The sequence below is a fragment of the Alosa sapidissima genome, chromosome 24, assembly GCF_018492685.1.
Source record: "Alosa sapidissima isolate fAloSap1 chromosome 24, fAloSap1.pri, whole genome shotgun sequence".
NCBI lineage: Eukaryota > Metazoa > Chordata > Actinopteri > Clupeiformes > Clupeidae > Alosa > Alosa sapidissima.
The window spans coordinates 10,645,913-10,664,850 of NC_055980.1; the positions used below are offsets into that span (position 1 = coordinate 10,645,913).

Below are 18,938 nucleotides of genomic sequence, written 5' to 3' on the forward strand. Positions count from 1 at the left end.
GATGCACTGCCCTATAAGGTGGCCCTTAAACTGGTCTATACTTGGCAGTCCCTATGTGTGCCCTCCCATTGGAAAAGAGTGACAGTATGGCAATGTTCCCAAGGGTGTCATTTCCAGTACAGAATGCCGTGGAATGCAGCCCTGTATATTATACTACTACAGAAGAAGAAGAAGAAGAAGAAGAAGAAATCAAATTCTATCGGATTTAAATGACTCTGTAGATTTTTGTGTGGGGTTGGGGCCCCATGTCATGAGCTAGGTGCTCTTTTTGTTTTTCCGCCCCTGCCCTTCAAACAGTCTGAGTCAGCCACTGTGTCTGACTATCCTCCCTCTCTAAAGGGGAAATTAATACAGGCCTTTTAAGCTCGAACTGTTCTTTCATGGCACACACCCCTATGTTGCACGGAGACTTCCTCCTCCACTCCACATCAATATGGGATTCTGGGATTCGGGCCCGTTAACTACAAAGCTAAAGAAACCAGAGCACCCCCTCCATCGTTACCACATCCTACAGAGGGCTTAAGGGGAGCCCTCAATGAGGCTATCTCCCACAACGTGGGCTACAATGCATTGTGTTCCTCAGGACGCATGTTCTCATTTCAGAGGCCGTGTCAAACAAAAGCCATTTTTACCCCTCTTTGGCCAATGCCTCCTGTTGGACGAGTGCCTGGGAACTTTTTGTCTAGTCCTTGTCCTGCCCTTAGAAGCACCTTCACATATACAGTACACACTGGTGCACCCCTTTATAAACGCCTTTGCCTCTGCATGCATTTGGAATTGTGCTTCACCTCTACATTAAGCGGCCCTTGCTCCGCTAAACATCGGCTAACACGTGCTCCGTTTCGAAACGGTTTGATTCATAAAGCGTGCCTTGCACCGACGCTGGACGCTGCATGTACCTGGGGTTTGTAGGACTAATAAACGGTCCGGCACGAAAGGCTGCGGAGCTGATTTTACGGAGGCGATACACAAATACAGCAAAGCGGTGGGCTAAGCCCCGCATCCTCCTCTGTGGGTGACCCTTTTATCATCTGTTAGCCCCTGCTAATGAGGTAGCGCCGCAGCAGGGCTTTGATCAGATTGCGCTTCCCGTGCGAAAGAAGAGGAGAGGAGAGGAGAGGAGAGGAGAGGAGAGGAGAGGAGAGGAGAGGGGAGGGGAGGGGAGGTGGTGGTGGTGAGGAGAGGAGAGGAGAGGAGAGGAGAGGGGAGGGGAGGTGTTGGTGGTGGTGAGGAGAGGAGAGGAGAGGAGAGGAGAGGAGAGGAGAGGGGAGGGGAGGTGTTGGTGGTGGTGAGGAGGGGTCAGTCCACTGCCGCTGTATCCCATTTCAGATATTTTGCTCAGGAGCCTGATGATCAGATATTAGGGAAAAAAAGATGGCCGCTAGTGGTTGTAATCTCAGGCATAAACATACACACAACCCAACACAGACATAAACATGCACGCTCACTCACACACCCACGCGCATACACACACACACACACACACACACACACACGCACACGCACACATGCTTGTCTCATCTCCTCTAGGCCACCTCTAACTAATAAATGCTGATCTGACAGCCTGATCCTCATCCGCGGAGAGAAGGGCTTGGATGACAATCGTGTTATGAGCCCGTTGATGTAATGAGCTAAAGGAGACTCGGCTTTTGGGCTTGGGGAGAGGGAAATCTAATAGAATGCTATTAGCCCAAAAGCCATACAACAGGAGGGGGGTGGGGGGTGGACAACAGGGACGGTAAGCATACAGAAATCAACCTTATCCCTTTATCACATTCACTATAGAAAGAGAGGGGGGGGTTAAAGGACCCAAACGGAAAAAATTGAAACTCAATAGGTGTAGATAGACAGTTTATAGCTAACGACTCCCCGGAATCAATGCTCTGCAGCTGGGGTCCGGCAGATTCGCTCTGATAACTCGCCTTACGAGAATGACCGCATGGGCTCGTCCGACGAGGAGACGAGAGGAGAGCTGAACCATGCTGATATGGATTTGTTGTCCATCTCTCTCTCTCTCCCTCCCCCCCCCCCCCCGGGTGTTTTTGCACACAGCTGAGACGCACTGAGACCACATGACGGATGGAAGCAGAGAGGAGAGCAAGGAGGAGGAGAGGAGAGAAGAGGGGAGGAGAGAGAGAAAGATAGGAGAGGAGGGGAGGAGAGGGGTGCCTAGAGGAGGGATGGTCCTCTGTGAGGCAATTCACCTCATGCTCCATTTGTTTCATGCTAGCTAACAGGCTGAACATCAGGCCCATTGTTTAACACAGGGGGGTATCCATATCTATTTTCCATAAGCAGCCACACACAGGCAGAAGTAAGAGAGGGAGACAGAGAGAACGAGTGAGAGAGAGGGAGAGAGAGCGAAAGATGGATTATGGATCAATGTGATCAGTGTATAAACCTATATACTGTATATGTTACAGTAAATATTTAAAAATCATGTGCATTCTCATCCAAACAACATTCCCTAGGGAATGTACCACTGTTACCGTTCACTAGCGTGCTATCTTTAACACTAAGGTCACCAATGTATCAAATGATTGTCATAACAACAAACAAGAAAATAAGTGGTCAACACGACTCTAATGATTTCCTCTCCATGTTTAACCCCAGTCACTAGAGGCAAGAGGCATCCTGAACTTAACTGCAGACAATGTACAGTATACACTATGAATTATTTTCTTTTATTTTTCTGTGTCTAGGAGAGAGGTCAGAACACCAGAGTATACAGCGAGAACATCTGCATGTGCCACTTATAAGTGAACATCCTTAGCAGCATATGCCACATATGAAAGTGACAGGTAACACTTTGAGTGCCAAAAACGCAATATTGCGTTTTTAGCTTTTTTTCCCCTAAATTATGACAATAGACACTCTAACACACCTTATGTGCGATTTTGGGGACTCCATGATGAATAGAACTGAAATAGATGACGGTCGAAAAGTCATGAAAATGCACAATATGGACATTTTATCTGGACATTTATCATAACTCGGCTTTTTATGGTTGCCGCTTTGGGTCGAATCAGTGACGCATGCACGTCAGGTCAATATCAGGCCATTTATTTTTGTGGGTTTATCACTACAGTAGGTGGCAGTCTCGCCAGGCCACTTCCTGGAAACATTACAGGCAACACTTCTCAGGTGCTGAAGGGAAAAATAAAAAAGTTGAAGAAAAAGATATTGCAGCAGGTGCGTTTGCGACAATGCTGGATGAATCCACCTTTCTACTAAGACAAGATGACACTGACCACGACAATCAGGGGAGACCAGGATCCCCACACAATCAGGGGAGACCACACGCCAGGTCAAAACATTAGAAAGAGTGACTGAGCACCATGCTGAGGAGTTTCATCTCCACGGGGAGGGCTGAGTGGGTGATGGGCCGAGTTGCGCTTGCAAGAGGGTGATAGCGACACAGATGTTACCGATCAAGAGGAGCCCGACAGCATGTACAAATGGTATTTTATTGTTTTGTTGCACCCCCCCCCCACACACACACCGGTGGTTTTGTGGACAGAAAAACTATATTTATCTTACACAAGTCCTTTGACCCAGAAATGTAAGTGTCCGAAGAGTGACAGGCAGCATTACCTAGAGCCCAACAAGTTGCCGTTTTTTAAAGTTTCAGTGAGGTTGCGGTGTGGCTGACCCAAAATGGTGTCTCTGCTCTGTGGCGATGTGGCAGTGTTAAGGAGTAATGAACGGAGGTGCGAGTTCAGTGCCAACTCTGATCTGCTTCTGTTCCGCCACGACCAGGCTGACCACCACCCCACTCACCTCTCTAACACACACACACACACACACACACACACACACACACACACCACCCCTGCCTCTCACGTGGCTCCCAGTGGCCCTAAACAGCCTTTCAGAGGCCCTGGGGTCCTCTCCACCCCCCCCACCCCCCTCCCTACCCCCCAACCTCCCATGCTGACGTCATCACAGCCCTGGGCAGCAGACTCATCCTGGAATGTGCAGGTCAGCTGAGGGGGGTGGGGGAGAACCATGAATGTAGCTCAAGTGTCGTCACAACCCCTCCGGGGCAAAAGATCGGACATTGTTGCCTTTAAAAGCCAAAGCCAAACTCTGTTTACCACTACTCTGTGGTTTATCCGGATATGATCTATACAATGTATAGGATTGTTAGCCATAATGTACTCTTCCTAATGGTTAACAGAGGGTGAGAGGTGCGTGACATTTATAGTTATAGCAACGCGGGAGGAGGGCCAATACATAGGAGCACAACATATAAGAAGATGGAGGTATGATGAACTGTTTAGTCTCTGAAGACAATGGCGGAGTGCTACGGAACTATGTGACTATGAAGTCACGAGTCTGAGCAGCGACTGCCTCCCTGAAGGATTCATCCATCACTAGCTGCGTCTTGCGACTCTCGACTCGAGCGCAACTGTGCCAATTTGTCTAAATGTAATCACAGAGCACTCTAGCATAGAAGCCCACCCCGGCCATTTAATACATGTATAAAACATAAATTTAAGTCCATGTTGTTTTTACGAGCCTATTAGTCGCTGTGCATCACTTTAAAACAGACTTTTCTGACTGTTTTTATGGCGGCGTTCTGAAGCAGCTGGCAGCGAGTTGCACTGTCGACTTCAGCAGCTTCCGCTTTATGGATCATAAGGCAAACCCATGAATATATTTTTGTTTAAGTGTCACAGTAGTTTCTATGTATATTAAAGGTAATGTTTAATCGAATTGACTACTCCACTGAGTAGCCATGAATCTCTCTGGTTTGTTTTAAGAAATTTCATAAAACTAATGCATCTGAGTGTGATTCGGAGAAATGAAGTTTGAAATGCGGAAATAAAGTTAGATGCATGTGATTGAAGAATTGTTTCCAAGAGGTCCATGTCACATTTATTATGCATATTCCCAAATGGATGTTGCTAAGAATTTCAGACAACTGTACTGGAAATGTATGTTTTAGCAGGACTTGATGCAATAATATATACACAGTATATATATATATATATATATATATATATATATATATCACAGTAAGTAAGTAAAATCCAAACCCTGGCGTCACTTGGGTGGGACAGTAAATGGAACAGTGAATGACAACCATCAATTATATAAATTTGAATGGGTGTAGGCCATTGGGATCCTTCTCAGATAAAGGGGCGCCAAATCTGAATTACCACAGATGCCGAATTTATGAAAAGATCATTTACATCCAGAGTCCTGTTCATCTACAACAACCGGTAGTGCACATTTTAGAAATTTAACGTCAACACCGATGAATTCAGATTGCATTGCTTGGACTTGCTTGGTTTGTGCAACTGGAATTGGAGAAACAATTTTTATAGCATTGATGATGTCCATTTTTTTCCCTACAGTGTACAATTTCTGGTATTATCTCAACACATATTAACAAATATGGCATAACAGAAGCCATGTAGCCATTGGGCTAGAAAACTAAAAATGTTGTGATGTGGACTCTTACCTGGATTTTGATTGGCCAGGAGAAGTTGCTGACATAGACGTAAAAAGTGATATTGGGGTTACTCCGGAAGCTGAACTTCTCCGAAGAGAAGCTGTCACGGTACTCTTTGATGTTTGTCTTGGACACGATGGGGACCTCCTCGCCTGAGATGGTTCCGGCTGCAGGTGGAAAAGTGTTTTAATTCAGTTGGCGAAGTGAAGTGGTCCCACAGGAAGACTAACTGGATGTGTCAAATGAGAAGCTATGTTTAAAACAAACCATCTGGGGTTGCAGGAGAAGACAATGAAGTTCGTCTCCAAGGAGGAAATGTACGAATGCGAAGGTACAAACACTAATAGGAAAACACTAAATTACCTCACCAAATTGTTCCAACTGAAACTGTTGATATGCATCAGGAAATTAATGACAAAACGAAGGCTCTTAACACAAGCAATTCAAGTAATCAACATAAAAACTTCTTGTTTGTTTGCCACAGCGAACACAAGTCTTTCTAACGGGTAATCAAGTTTAGATGCAAGGCAAATAAAGCCCTCTAAACAGCCCATTTTGGAAAATCAAGTCTTGGGAGCACTTCAAGAAAGCAGTTCAACAAAAAAGAACTTTGTTGCTTTATCAAAGCCCTTTAAAAAAGGCAAAGAGAAGAGACATGAAAAGAGGGCGGGGGGTGCATGTGATTTGAATTCTTCCTCCCGCACACTAGTCTTGCGCATCGCCATTCTGAGCCAGTGCCATGAAACAAAAGGGGGCTGTGAAATGACAAGGCGAGCGCGGCGCTACGTGTGCGCCTTTATCTTAATTGAAATCGTTGCGACGGCCAAGACACCTCAGCCCCAGAATTCCGAGACGGGGCCCAGACAATCGCCAAGTGTGCCCTCTCTATGAGGGTGAGTGTGTGTGTGTGTGTGTGTGTATGTGTGTGTGTGTGTTCGTGTGTCTCTGTGTGTGTGTGTGTGTGTGTGTGTGTGTGTGTGTGTGTGTGTGTGTAACAGTGGAAGGTGGAGGGGGATGCACACAGCCAAATATTAATAGAGCTACTTGGGGGAAATGGCAGTGGAGCAGAGGGAAGGAGGGAGGGAGTTTAACCCCTTCAACGGAAACACAGGAGAAAAATGTCAAAGTCACTCATGAGGACCGGAAAGGGACCTTTTTCTTTTTTGTTCTTTCACCTTCGCTCCTTGGATGAACGGAAACGAAAGAGAGATAAATAATGGACTGGGACCAGGGAGGAAGTGTCCTTGGGGCAAGACGCGTGAGGATGCACACTCCACTGGCATACCAAGGCAGACGAGAATGCAAACAGGACAAGCCCATTTCCTTTCACCCGTGCAGCTAGAACCATGCAGCATATAAAGCATCTTGGGCTACAAAGGTATGATGTGACAACAATTACTCTTTATTACTGTTAATAAAACACGGAGTATATATCAATAAATCATTTACCACGACACCACACACACACACACACACACACACACAGACAAAGAACAAACACACACACACTCTCACCCTCCCACCCACAGCACAGAACAACACAGTACAGCACAGCCAAACATATCAAGGCAGTTACACCTGGAGAAAAACACATTACCTGTTGATCCAACAGACCAGGTGATGTTGAGGTTGAAATTATTGGAGGCATTGATGGACATGTCCAAGTTCTTGTTCGTCTAGAAAAGTGACAGAGAAACAAATGACATATGACAAGAGACAAGGGAGTGGTTTAGTCTTTTTGCCATTATTCTCTTCCAAGAATGAAGATAATCTGATTTATGCCATTTGATGTTGGTCATGGCCATAAGAATTATGGCATATCCAATTACTGTTCTGACCACAATGTTGGGTCTACAAACTGGTCCACACCAGTGCATTACAATGGCCTGAAACGTTTATGCCCTGGAAGTTTGACCAACCTGCTCCGGCTGGGCCATGAAGTTGATAGCGGTGTAGTAGTGGTCATCCTCCTGGAGCAAGCTAAACGTGAACTGGTAGTCGATCAGTAGGTTGTCTGGAATAGCAAAATAAAAATAAATAAATCTGTGAAATGGTGGTCAAATTTAGCCATTCATTTAGCCAGACATTTGACAGGTGTGCTCTCAAAGGGCCATTTTACATTCAATCTATCTCTTTAGATGTGTGGAAAACGATGCCATTCGTCCTGTTGATTATTTATCTGGAAGACATTTTTACCTTTTCACATGTCAGTATGTGTGCTCCACAGGAATTCATGCAATGACTTGCTCTTGCTATGATTATGCTTAACCATGTGCAGGAACCATGTTCAAAAAAAATGAATGCCTCGTGTCCTGTGGTCCGTTGTTATACAAGTATTCTTAAGACTCGCAATCAAGTGCATTCAAACATCCTAGCAGCACTCTCCTTAAATTGCCGCTGTGCAAGGTAGGTTTTCTCATGTCACTGTTTTGCCGCTATTTCTGGACGTAAGGGACAAAAGCACTACTAGGGCTCTGAGGTGACACACACCACCAGGACCCCCCCCCCCCCCCCACCACCACACACATCCCGCCTTCCACTCAAATGAGTCACATCTACTTGATAATTGGCACCCTCTCTGCTTTACTCATGCAGATTCGGCTCTTAGCAGGAAAAGGGATTGTTGGAGTGAAGTGCAAAAGTGACCACAGTTCCTCCTTCCCATGTTCCATGTACTGGTCACTAAGAGGAAAAATATCACACTACCAGCTACCACTATTGACATCGCACAATGCTAGACCCAGGAAGCCACAGAGAGTACTTGAAATTGGCTGCTGTTCCACAGGCTCTGAGGAGGAGGTACTTCAGCCCCAGACATATTGATTGACTCAAGGTACTGAAGGGCTCAACGTTTCGGCTGAAAAAAGAAACCCACCGACTATTTGATGTTCGTTGCTTAAATTGTCCACACTTACGACGACATCATTAAACTTAAAGCTGTCCTAATGCGTCCCCAGCATAGAGGGTTTAACTTGGGGTCAAGAAGGCCGAGCCCTTTTCGTGACCATCTTTGAATTTAGCTTCATAATTTTCGACACTTCGAGACAATAGGGCAAAAAAAAAACAGAAACCAAACAATACGGTGACGACCCCGGTGAGGACACGAGATGTTGATGGTCAGTGTTGTCCTTGATGTGACCGATTTAGTGGGCTGACTCTGGTGCTGGAGGAGGGCTGTGTGTTTTGGGTGCGGGGAGGGGGGGGGGGGGGGGGGGGGGGGGGGGAGTGACTGTATGGCCTCCGCATCAGACTGTTCCCACCACTTTTCACTTCCCTCCTCGTCTCAAGAGTCACATAAAATCACAGGCGGGTGGTCAACGTTCTTCTACTTCAGCCGTCCTGGGACAGAAATAACCCACAGCAGGGTGGACAACACTGACCCATTCCAACCCTGACTGCACCAACAAATCTGGATTTGGGAGTTTGGAGGTCTGTGTTTATGCACATGGTTGTAGATTCCAACATGGTGGACAGGCTCTGAAACCTCCCAAATCGTCATGTGACAGCAAGCTATCATGACGCATCTCCTCATTCTCAATATGTGTGTGTGTGTGTGTGTGTGTTTTAGCCTGTCTGCATGTGAGAGTGAGACCGCGATGGAGAGTGTTTTTTTTGGGGGGGAGAGGAACATTTTGTGACCACATTACAGGGGTTCTGCAAATTGTTGATTATGTATAATTATATCTCGTACAGAGACAAACATAGCTGCTATGAGTTCACAGAAACAAATTAGCCTCTCAGTAGAAACATGCAAGTGAACTAAACTAATGAGCGTTTCCAACCAAATGTTATAACAGGATTTGGGTTTGTAAATGTCAACGACTGAATTCTGACAAATGTTAACACGTAAACGTGACACAACGTGTGCGTAATAACGCAGTACTCTGCCGCCTGTTAAATCAAAAATATACTCCACACCAGCAGGTGTGCTAAAGGCCCATGACAAGAGCCAGCTGCATTATATCATTGCAAATCTATAAGAAACAGATCCTGCAGTGCACAACCATTTAGTTAACATAATCATGGCCATTCCAAGTAATAGTGTCGTGGAATGAACCTTTCAGAGGCCTTTAGATACTTTGAACACTTCAGATCCATTCCCTTCCATTATGGAGCATGCTTGACTTGGTAAGTTCCTCTAGAACGCTTGAATGCACTCAAAGACATACAGTACTCCGTGTATGGCGCACAGTTGATTGGCTCAGCAGGAAATCTGTCATGGAATTCTGAGAAGTCGTTAGAGTAGTGGGTTTAACATCATCATCAAGCTACTTCGGGATGCATCTCAAGAGTTGTGCCGCTGATTTAATATCATGCTAATTGAGTTCTACATACAGACTAATATTTGCTGTTTGGAAAAAGCAGATCTTGCATGCAAATGCCATGACTGTTCTTCAAAGGCTATGAATAGACACCGCAAACCCTGCTGAGAACTAGAGCACCGAGCGGGCGTGTGTGTGCATGACTGCGGGCACCGCTCAGACTGGGCTCCCAGACAGGGGGTGAGGGGGCACTGCATTTATGTGTTTGTGTGTTTGTGTGTGTGTGTGTGTGTGTGTGTGTGTGTGTGTGCGTGTGTGTGTGCGTGTGTGTGTGCGTGTGTGTGTGTGCGTGTGTGGTAGCGCTTGAAGTGAGAGTTTGCTTAATCACCGGCACAGAAACAGACAGTGTCTTCAAAGTGAAGATGTTCAGATCACTTTTGACATGTTCACACACTCCCCCAAGGTGTTGCACTCCAACACTTGAGACAGAAGGGTGAGAGGTGTGCAGTGATGAATGCATACTGAGTGAGTGTGTTAAATGATCTGTGTGTTTGTAAGAGGGCTGGGCATATGCAAATGAGGGAGAGGTGGGGTGGCCAAAACGGGATCCACCCACTCTAGAAGCTTCTCAAGATTGGTGTGTGAGTGTGTGCGAGAGAGAGTGTGTGTGTGTGTGTGTGTCTAATTATCCCAATCATTCACTCCCACCCCACACACACACAGAGCTGATGCTTTCACAGTTCATCCATTCCAGCCTTAGGGTTTACACACACACACACACACACACACACACACACACACACACACACACACACACTCCAGTGCCTATAGCAGGCTCTCCGGCTACTGCTGCTGGAGGCACAAATAGCCTGTGTGCACACCAGTCCATGGCCTAATCAGACTAATTGGGCCAGCATTTGAATATATAAAAAGCTAACAACCAGCAAGGCACACCTAGAGCAGGCATCCAGGCAGCGGAGGAAATGAAGATGCTTTAGTTATTGATAAGCCCGCTTTTAATGCGCTCTGATGAGGACTGGAGGATGGCGCTTGGGCTTGATTAAGGCGCTAAGCGGGATGTGTGTGTGTGTGTGTGTGTGTGTGTGGTGGGGGGGGGGGGGGGGGGGGTCCCATGCAGTCTAGTCTGACGGCGTAAAAAGTGTGCGGATAGCTCATCATCATGGTGACTGATGGCTCTGATTTGTGTGTCTCATAGCTACACCATACTGCCACCCAGTGACTGTCTCTGACGCACAAACTCTCTCTCTCTCTTTCTCTCTCACACACACACACACACACACCCTTTATTTTTATCACTCTACTGTCTCAATCTCTGGGATTGACGTCCATGAACCCTGCTGTGACCTCTGCCAGAAATGTGAGTGGAGCACATGTGAGGAGTACATTGCTAACTCTACAGTATATTAACTCTTTCACAGTGTTGTCTGCATTCAAGATAGGCATTTATGGTATATATTCTATACCAGTGGTCCCCAAACTACGGCCCGCCACCTCATTTTGGGTGGCCCCCCAAAACATGTCCGTGGTATATAGCAACCGGCCCGCACGGGAGTACGACATCGTCAAACTATAACCTCCGCAATTTCCGCTGGTGGTTATTTTGGCGCTGTTTCGCGTTTGCCATCAAAAACGGAATGAAATGTAGGCCTACCTGCAAACAATGTAAGAGGCCTATGCTGACTGCATCAGTGCTCAAAGTATTGTAAAAGTTTATCAATTAATTGTTAATAACTAACTAACTTCTATTCAAGTCATATTTCTGGGACTTTCTGGGATAATTATTTCTATTTTGTATTCACTCGTTCAAATGTTCATAGGCCTACAAAGAGGTCACAAGTTCAGGTGAGTGAAAGTTAGAATGGTGGTCATTTCAGACCACTTCAGCGCTTCATAAAATTCTCATAGTTTGAGAACTTTACATTTTCAGAGTTCAGAGTTCACACATTTTTAATAAAATATACTTTTGGGAATGCAAAAGTCTTTTTATTAGTATTATTTAATTTAAGTTACGTTTTACACTGATATGGCATGATGGCAATATAAACACAGCTAACAATGGTATTAAATTGCAATAGCCTATAGATTAAATGTAATGGAATATTCAACTAAGGTAGACTGCTGTTGTTCACAGCACTAAGCTATTTATGGTTACTGATATACTCCGAGTCTCTGGCCCTCTCTTAGAGCCAGGCATAGTAAGCTGGCCCTCGGAAGAAAAAGTTTGGGGACCACTGTTCTATACATACAATATTCTCTATTCTATATAAGATGCAATTGCCATTTCTGTGGTATAGCTACAAATGTAATAGTGTGCATTCTTACAAATGCTGAAACTTGATTATGAGTTTTTGATTATGAGTATGAGTGATTATTATGGCTGTTGTGACATGAAATTGGTGTGTGGAGATCTGTAAAGCATGTGGATTCTGTTGGCTTGTCGCACCTGAGGTGGCCATACCGTGTGTGTGTGTGTTTGTGTGTGTGTGTGTGTGTGTTTGTGTGTGTGTGTGTGTGTGTGTGGCTGTCTGCGGCAGGGCGCCTTTAGGAAGGAACACTCACAGTAACAGGTTCCCCTCAGGGGGTTGCCAAGGTAACGGTTCTCGGAGTCACATCTGCAGGAAAGAGAGAAGAATAAAAGAAAGGGGGATTGGAGAGAAAGAAAGAGAGCAACATCACAATCAAAGACCAACAAAGGTGTACAACAGCCCCTTTTCTCTCTTGCTCAGCACGAGCAAAATGCCTTCAACCACGCTGTCGTTTTGCATTTGCCAGCACTGACAGCCTTTGATTTTTGCATGGTAAATATTTCCCTGAAATGCCTGTCAGGAATGCCGTTCCAGGAGGTGAGGAATGAAAAGTGAAGAAAAAAAAAAAAACACACAGAAAAAAACAAAGTCATTTGATGTGGTTCCTTGAATCTCCAAAGCAGGCTTGGGTGGGGAGGGGGGAGAAGAGAGAAATATCACACCATATCTCGCCAGAGCATCGCATCTGCCAAAAGCGCCATCAAAACAGCGCTGACACCAGTCTGCAAGACAACCAAAACATTCGCCCGTCATGAAAATGGTAAACAAGCCGCTGGCATGGCATGGCACACCTTTCGTTTGATTGCAACCTCTCCCTCAAAGAACGGGACGGAATAAAAAAACTAAAAAAAAAAACTCTGACACGCGGCTGCTGTAGCCGACGCCGCCGGTGGCATACTGATAAGCCTGCGAGCCGAGCTTTTAATTTCCCTTTCATAAAAGAACCTTCTGGAAGGCTGGAAGGGGGGGGGGGGGGGGGGGGGGTGATGTGGCCTGCCGGACAGACCTTCAATTAAGACTGGAGCCATCAGGGGTTACGATTTTCAACACTGAAAGAGAACTGAATGGAGGGTTTGGGGTGGGGGGTTGAGGGTGGATGAGGTAAAAAAAAAAAAAAAAAAATATGGCAGTAGCCAAATCACGTCGAGGGTAATGGAGTTTGATCCTTTCACATCTCGTTACACATAGTTATCAGGCATCCTGTGGGGACATGCTTTATGCTGGATATTTATTTTCCCCTTTTTAAAATGAATTATCTTTTTGAATAGCACCCGTGTGTGTGTGTGTGTGTGTGTATGTGTATGTGTCTGTGCGTGTGGGTGTGTGTGTATATGAATCAGAGAGCAGAGAACAGAGGTCACACACATACACACAGGCATTATGTAATCTTCCGGTATTGTTGAAGGAGTCTTCATTTCCAGAGCCTCATTAAACCTACTGCCAGATAGAGCAGGCGTGCATACACGCGCACGCACACGCACACACACACACACACACACACAACTATCTCTCCTATTACTAATAAGCTGCTCTTTTTGAAGCACTACTCTTCAGTTCTGGTATCGAGTGCCCAATTAACACAAAGTTTTTAATAAGCAATACTGCCAGGCACTTGGGCAAATGCCTCCACACTACTAAACCGTTGCCCCATATATATATATATATATATATTTATTTATCCACTCTTGTTTTCCCAAAACTTTCTTTTTTTAACATGTTGTTTTTCTGCCCTTTAAAACCTACACATGGACTTTATAGCGCTGGAGTGTACTGTAGCCGCAATCATTAGTCACCATTTGCACTCGGATTTAAAGGACCACGTTTAATAACGGTTGATGGAGAGGGGGCTGCTGTGCCAAGCCAGTGCTAGCTGCTACCCAGTTCAGGGCCAGTGCTCTGGGCAAGGGGAAGGAGGAGAGGGGGGGGAGGGATGGAGGGAGGAGAGGGGAGGGGGGAGGGAGGGAGGGAGGGAGAGGGAGGAATGGCTGGCTGGCTGGCTGAGGTAATGGCTGGGCTCTGGAGAGCAGGCTGGGAGAGAGGGGGAAGAGGGGGGGGATGCGGATGAATGTTGCCAGTGAGGAGCTGGGTGAGGATGCTGGGAGAAAGAGAGAGAGAGAAAAAGGGAGGAAGAGAAAGAGAGAAAGGGAGGGGGGGGGGGGGGGGGGGTCACTGGGGGAAATCATCTAAGCACGGAGATGTTTGAGAGTGAACTCCAGATCGGTAGCCAAGGAGCAGGGCTGTGTAGATGTATGCCTTTGGCCAGATGGCCTAAGACCTCTAACCTGACTCTCACCAGATGAATTTCGTTCCGCCTAGCTCCACTCATCCATCTAGGACCAATCCATTTGGAGTGTTGCTTCAGAAGGCTAGGCCTAATCAAAAATGCTTGCATATGATTGAATAAGCCACTTGTCCGTCATCTACTGACATGCTACTTCAACCACTCACATCGAAGCCAACCCGTGGCGCTGATAACAGTCTCACAGTCGCTTCTACGCTTTGTCATATCTATGAAACCTCCCGCCCTGCGTCCTGATTGGCTGTACCATAAAATCGGTTGCAGAAATCACTCTCAATGGAAGAGGTCCCCACATGGATGTGAGTGAAGCTAGGCAGAGCTAAGCGGAACGAAATTCATTCTGGCGGGAGTCAGGTTATAAGACCTCCCTCCTCTGCTTGAACTGAGGTCTATTGCTTTACACACACACACACACTTTTTTTCTCCCATTTCTTCCTCTACAACATTCTCACCTCCCTCTACCTAAGACGTGCCTTTCTAACCTGTGTGCACCCTCTACAACATTCTCACCTCCCTCTACCTAAGACGTGCCTTTCCTAACCTGTGTGCACACACATGCCCACAGCCCTGTAGCGAGTTTACATGTAGATTTAGCAGAGTGTGTCGGCTGTTTTCATGGCCCTCTCTTTAGGGCAAAGAGAAATCCACTGAGGGCGAGGTGCAGTGCTCCCTCTCTCCCTCTTTCACCCTCTCTCCCTCTCTCTCTTCCTCTTTCACTCTCTCTCTCTCTCTCCCTCTCTCTGAGGACAAACACCACTGCAGGCATTTCATACCCAGAGCACATCACTCCCCTGGCCTCTCATTCTCCTGACATTTCACAAAATAATGATATACTGTTCTACACACTGAGCGTGCTCTCGCTCTCTCTCTCTCTCTCTCTCCCTCTCCCTATCTCTCTCTCTCACACACACACACATCTACACACAAAAGAGAGGGATGTTTGTCTACCACTCACTCACACACAAACAAACACATATGTGCCCACCTGCAAAGGTGCGCACCAATCTATCCGAACACATTTATGCACACATCAGTCAAGTACACAAGCACACAAAAGGCAAGTGTACACACACACACACAGACACACACACACACACAGCCCTCCACCTGGCCGTATCTTAATTCAATCTCATCTGACAGCTCAGTCTGTGCACACACAGTGCATGAGTTAATGCACTCACTTCCACAGTCATTTCATCCAATCTGCAACTCCATCACACACACACACACACACACACCCTTTCATCACGCAAGTAATGTGTCAGAACACACACACACCGACACAAATCACACATGAAGGGTCTACTAACAAACATTAGGCTAATAAGCATATTAGTCAACACAAACAAAAGACCAGAAGCTTACAATTTTAAACTTAAGTGATGAATCTTGCTTTAAATGCAGTATCTAATAAATGAAATGTCATACGACACGAAAAAGCATTTCACTTAAGCATTAACAAATATCAAGCTGAGTGCTATGGCTAATTTTTAATTTATATAAACTACACCATCTAATTCATTTGAGTTAATGAACACTTTTATACGCTGCATTAAAAAAGCAAACACCAGCCACATGGACAAGCCCAACTGAAAACATGGTGTGCACTGTAATACTGGAGTTTCAGCGTTAGCTGGAAACAAATTCTTTTGAGTATACCAACTCAAGACGGGCTTCACAGACACACTTTTTGACCTCCCTAATTCCACAATACTGAGTGTCAAAAAAATAGGAAGCAGACATTGATTGAGTACACGTTGTAGCTAGCTCCCTGACTTTGGTTAGCCACCTGTCTACCTAGCCACCTGCTGGGGAAAAAAGCAACCTCAAAAAACCTCTATTTTTTAATAAACTATTGGTAACTTTGCACCTCATGTTTTGGGGAGTTGCACATTTTTTCCTACTGGTGTCTCACATCACTATGGTCAAGTTACACTGATCCAGAGAGAAATTTGAATTTGAAGGAAAAAAAAGCACATCAGTGTGAATTCCCAAATAGATAGACTCTGACTTTAAACTGTTATGACAAAAGGCCTTTGCCTGCCTTGTCTTCTCAGATAAGCTGATATAATAGACACCTGCATATCTTTTGATATCTAGAAACTTTCTTAATCAATCATGAGGGAATAACACTTTATTAATAATTGGATGTGTTCGCCTGGTTTCTTCTCAGGTAACAGGAACAGGTGCACTGTCATTCTCTTGTCATCCTGCCATCTATCTATTTATCCATCCATCCATCCATCTCACTCACCTCTGCGTTCTAATTTAATCTTTGATTTTAAAACGCATAAGCGGCAGTAAACAAGAGACGCCGGCGAAATGAAAATTAAATTCCCCACCCCCGAGCGAGCGGGCGAAAAAGATGGCAGCGGTGGAGGTGGCAGTTGGTGATGGAGGGGTGGAGGGTGGCGGATCGTTAGGAGCCGGACGAGTTTTTTAATCAACAGCGCTGAACTCAATCTCGGAGAGAGAGCGCGCGAGTGTCCGCCGGCCGGCCCCTTCATTACGACGCTCGTTAGGCGCCGCCACCGCTGCCGCCGCCGAGACAACTCCGCTCAGGGGGGGGGATGATGGAACCGCTGACAAACGATTGCCAAGGGTGTGGGATAAGGTGTGTGTGTGTGTGTGTGTGTGTGTGTGTGAAGACAAGAATGAATGTCTATATATGTCTATATCTGAGTTTACGAGAGATAGTGGGTAAAAGTAAGCATGCCTTTGTGTGTGTATGTGTGTGTGGACCAGAATGAATGTGTATAGGTGTCTATATCTGAGTTTATGAGAAATAGAGGGCAAAAAGCAAGCATCCTGTGTTTGTGTGTGCATCTGTGTGTGTGTTATGTGTGTGTGAAAATGTGTGGTGTGTGAGTGTGTGTGTGAGAGAGAGAGAGAGAGAGAGAGAGAGAGAGAGAGGAGAGAGAGAGAGAGAGAGAGAGAGAGGAGAGAGAGAGAGAGAGAGAGAGAGAGAGAGAAGGGCAAGGGCTTGTGTCGAACTGTCTGTGAGATTGTGTCTGGGCATGAAAGAAAGGGCAAGTGTGTGTGTTGGTGTGTGTCTCTGTGTGCATACGTGTGTGAGTGTTTCAATGTGCTTTCTTGTACTTATCATTTTATCTGTTTCTAGCTCCTGGAACAACTTGCATGTAAACGCACGTGCCATTTAGGAGTTCAGGACACAATGGCCCAAGTGGGGAGAAAATGTATAAAAACACACACACACACACACACACACACACAAAAAAATAAATGTTTAATGTCCCATCCATATTCATAAACACAGACAACAAATGTCAACTTGTGCACACACAGACAAATACTCCCACACGCACACACATACAAATTGAGGACGCAGAGCTTTTGCTGTGATGCTATGCCAGGCCCTTGTTGTAAAGTAGATTGATGAGAGGATCAGGGATGGGGGAGATAGACGCCTAGTGGGCAAACAACAGGGGGAGAGAAAACAGACAGAAAGAGTGCATACATGAAAGAGAGAGGGAAATGGAAGAGAGAAAGGGAGAGAACCAGAGAGAAACGAGAGAGAGAAAGAAAGAAGGAGTGAGAGAGAGAGAGAGAGAGAGAGAGACAGAGAGAGAGAGGAGAGAGAGAGAGAGAGCACTTTGCCTTTGTTAGGCTGTCTGAGGGAAGAGTGAGTCTATTAGCGACAGAAGGGCCTCCTACACCAGCCCCCGCAACTCCATCAGGCCTCTAACAGTGTTAAAGCTTTTCATTTCTGCTTATGTGCCAAAGCGGTGCTGACACACACACACACACACACCACACACACACACTCACTCACTCTCACACAATACACCACGTCAGCAAAACCAGGAAGTGTCATAACGTTGGAAGGGGTTATGGGGGGGGGGGGAGGGGGTGTTGGATGAGTTGGTATGGAAGGAGCGAGAATATGAGGCATGGGCACAAGGGATGAGAGAGAGAGAGAGAGAGAGAGAGAGAGAGAGAGAGAGAGAGAGAGAGAGAGAGAGAGAGATGAGGAGAGGAAAAGTGGATTTGGAGTGAGGACAGTGATGGAGTGACAGAGAGAGAGAGGTGTGTAGAGGCATTAGTGGACGGGGGCGAGAGGCCACTGGGCCTTGGGAAACGGATGGGGTGTTGGTGGGGAGTGGGAGCTGCGGGACGGTCGGCAGAGGGGCTACTTACAGTTGGCACTGGTCCCCCTTGATCCCCTTGGTGGTGCAGTAACACTTGCCCGTCATCACCTGGCACACGTTGGCATGCCGTTGCACTTGCAGGCTGTCAAATAGAAAGAGAGAGAAAGAGGGAGGAGGAGAGAGAGAGAGAGATAGATAGAGAGAAAGAGAGGTGGAGAGATTTAAGTGGCTGGAGCACCTATCAACTTAACTGCTTTTAAACTAATTGCGAGCAAAAACCGCGGGGGAGTTGAGAGCGGGGCCAGGCTTGATTTCTGCCGCTGCTAATTGAGTGCCTTCAGTGACCCAGCACCTTTTTTAAAAAAAAAAAAACGACGGAGAAAAAAGAAAAAGAGGAAAAAATGAAGATCTTGCAGGTTACAGTGTCACCACTGTGTGTGTGTGTGTGTGTGTGTGTGTGTGTGTGTGTGTGTGTGTGTG

The 18,938-nt window shown here is 46.1% G+C and overlaps 1 protein-coding gene across 1 annotated transcript in view; it reads right to left on the reverse strand.

Annotated features, from left to right (window-relative positions):
- The window catches only part of atrnl1b (attractin-like 1b), a 135,084-nt gene that overhangs the window by 56,292 nt on the left and 59,854 nt on the right, over positions 1–18,938 (reverse strand). The window contains 6 exon segments of the mRNA XM_042083986.1: positions 5,471–5,628; positions 7,059–7,137; positions 7,381–7,475; positions 12,304–12,356; positions 18,508–18,586; positions 18,589–18,600. Coding sequence (XP_041939920.1) covers positions 5,471–5,628; positions 7,059–7,137; positions 7,381–7,475; positions 12,304–12,356; positions 18,508–18,586; positions 18,589–18,600 — 476 coding nt within the window.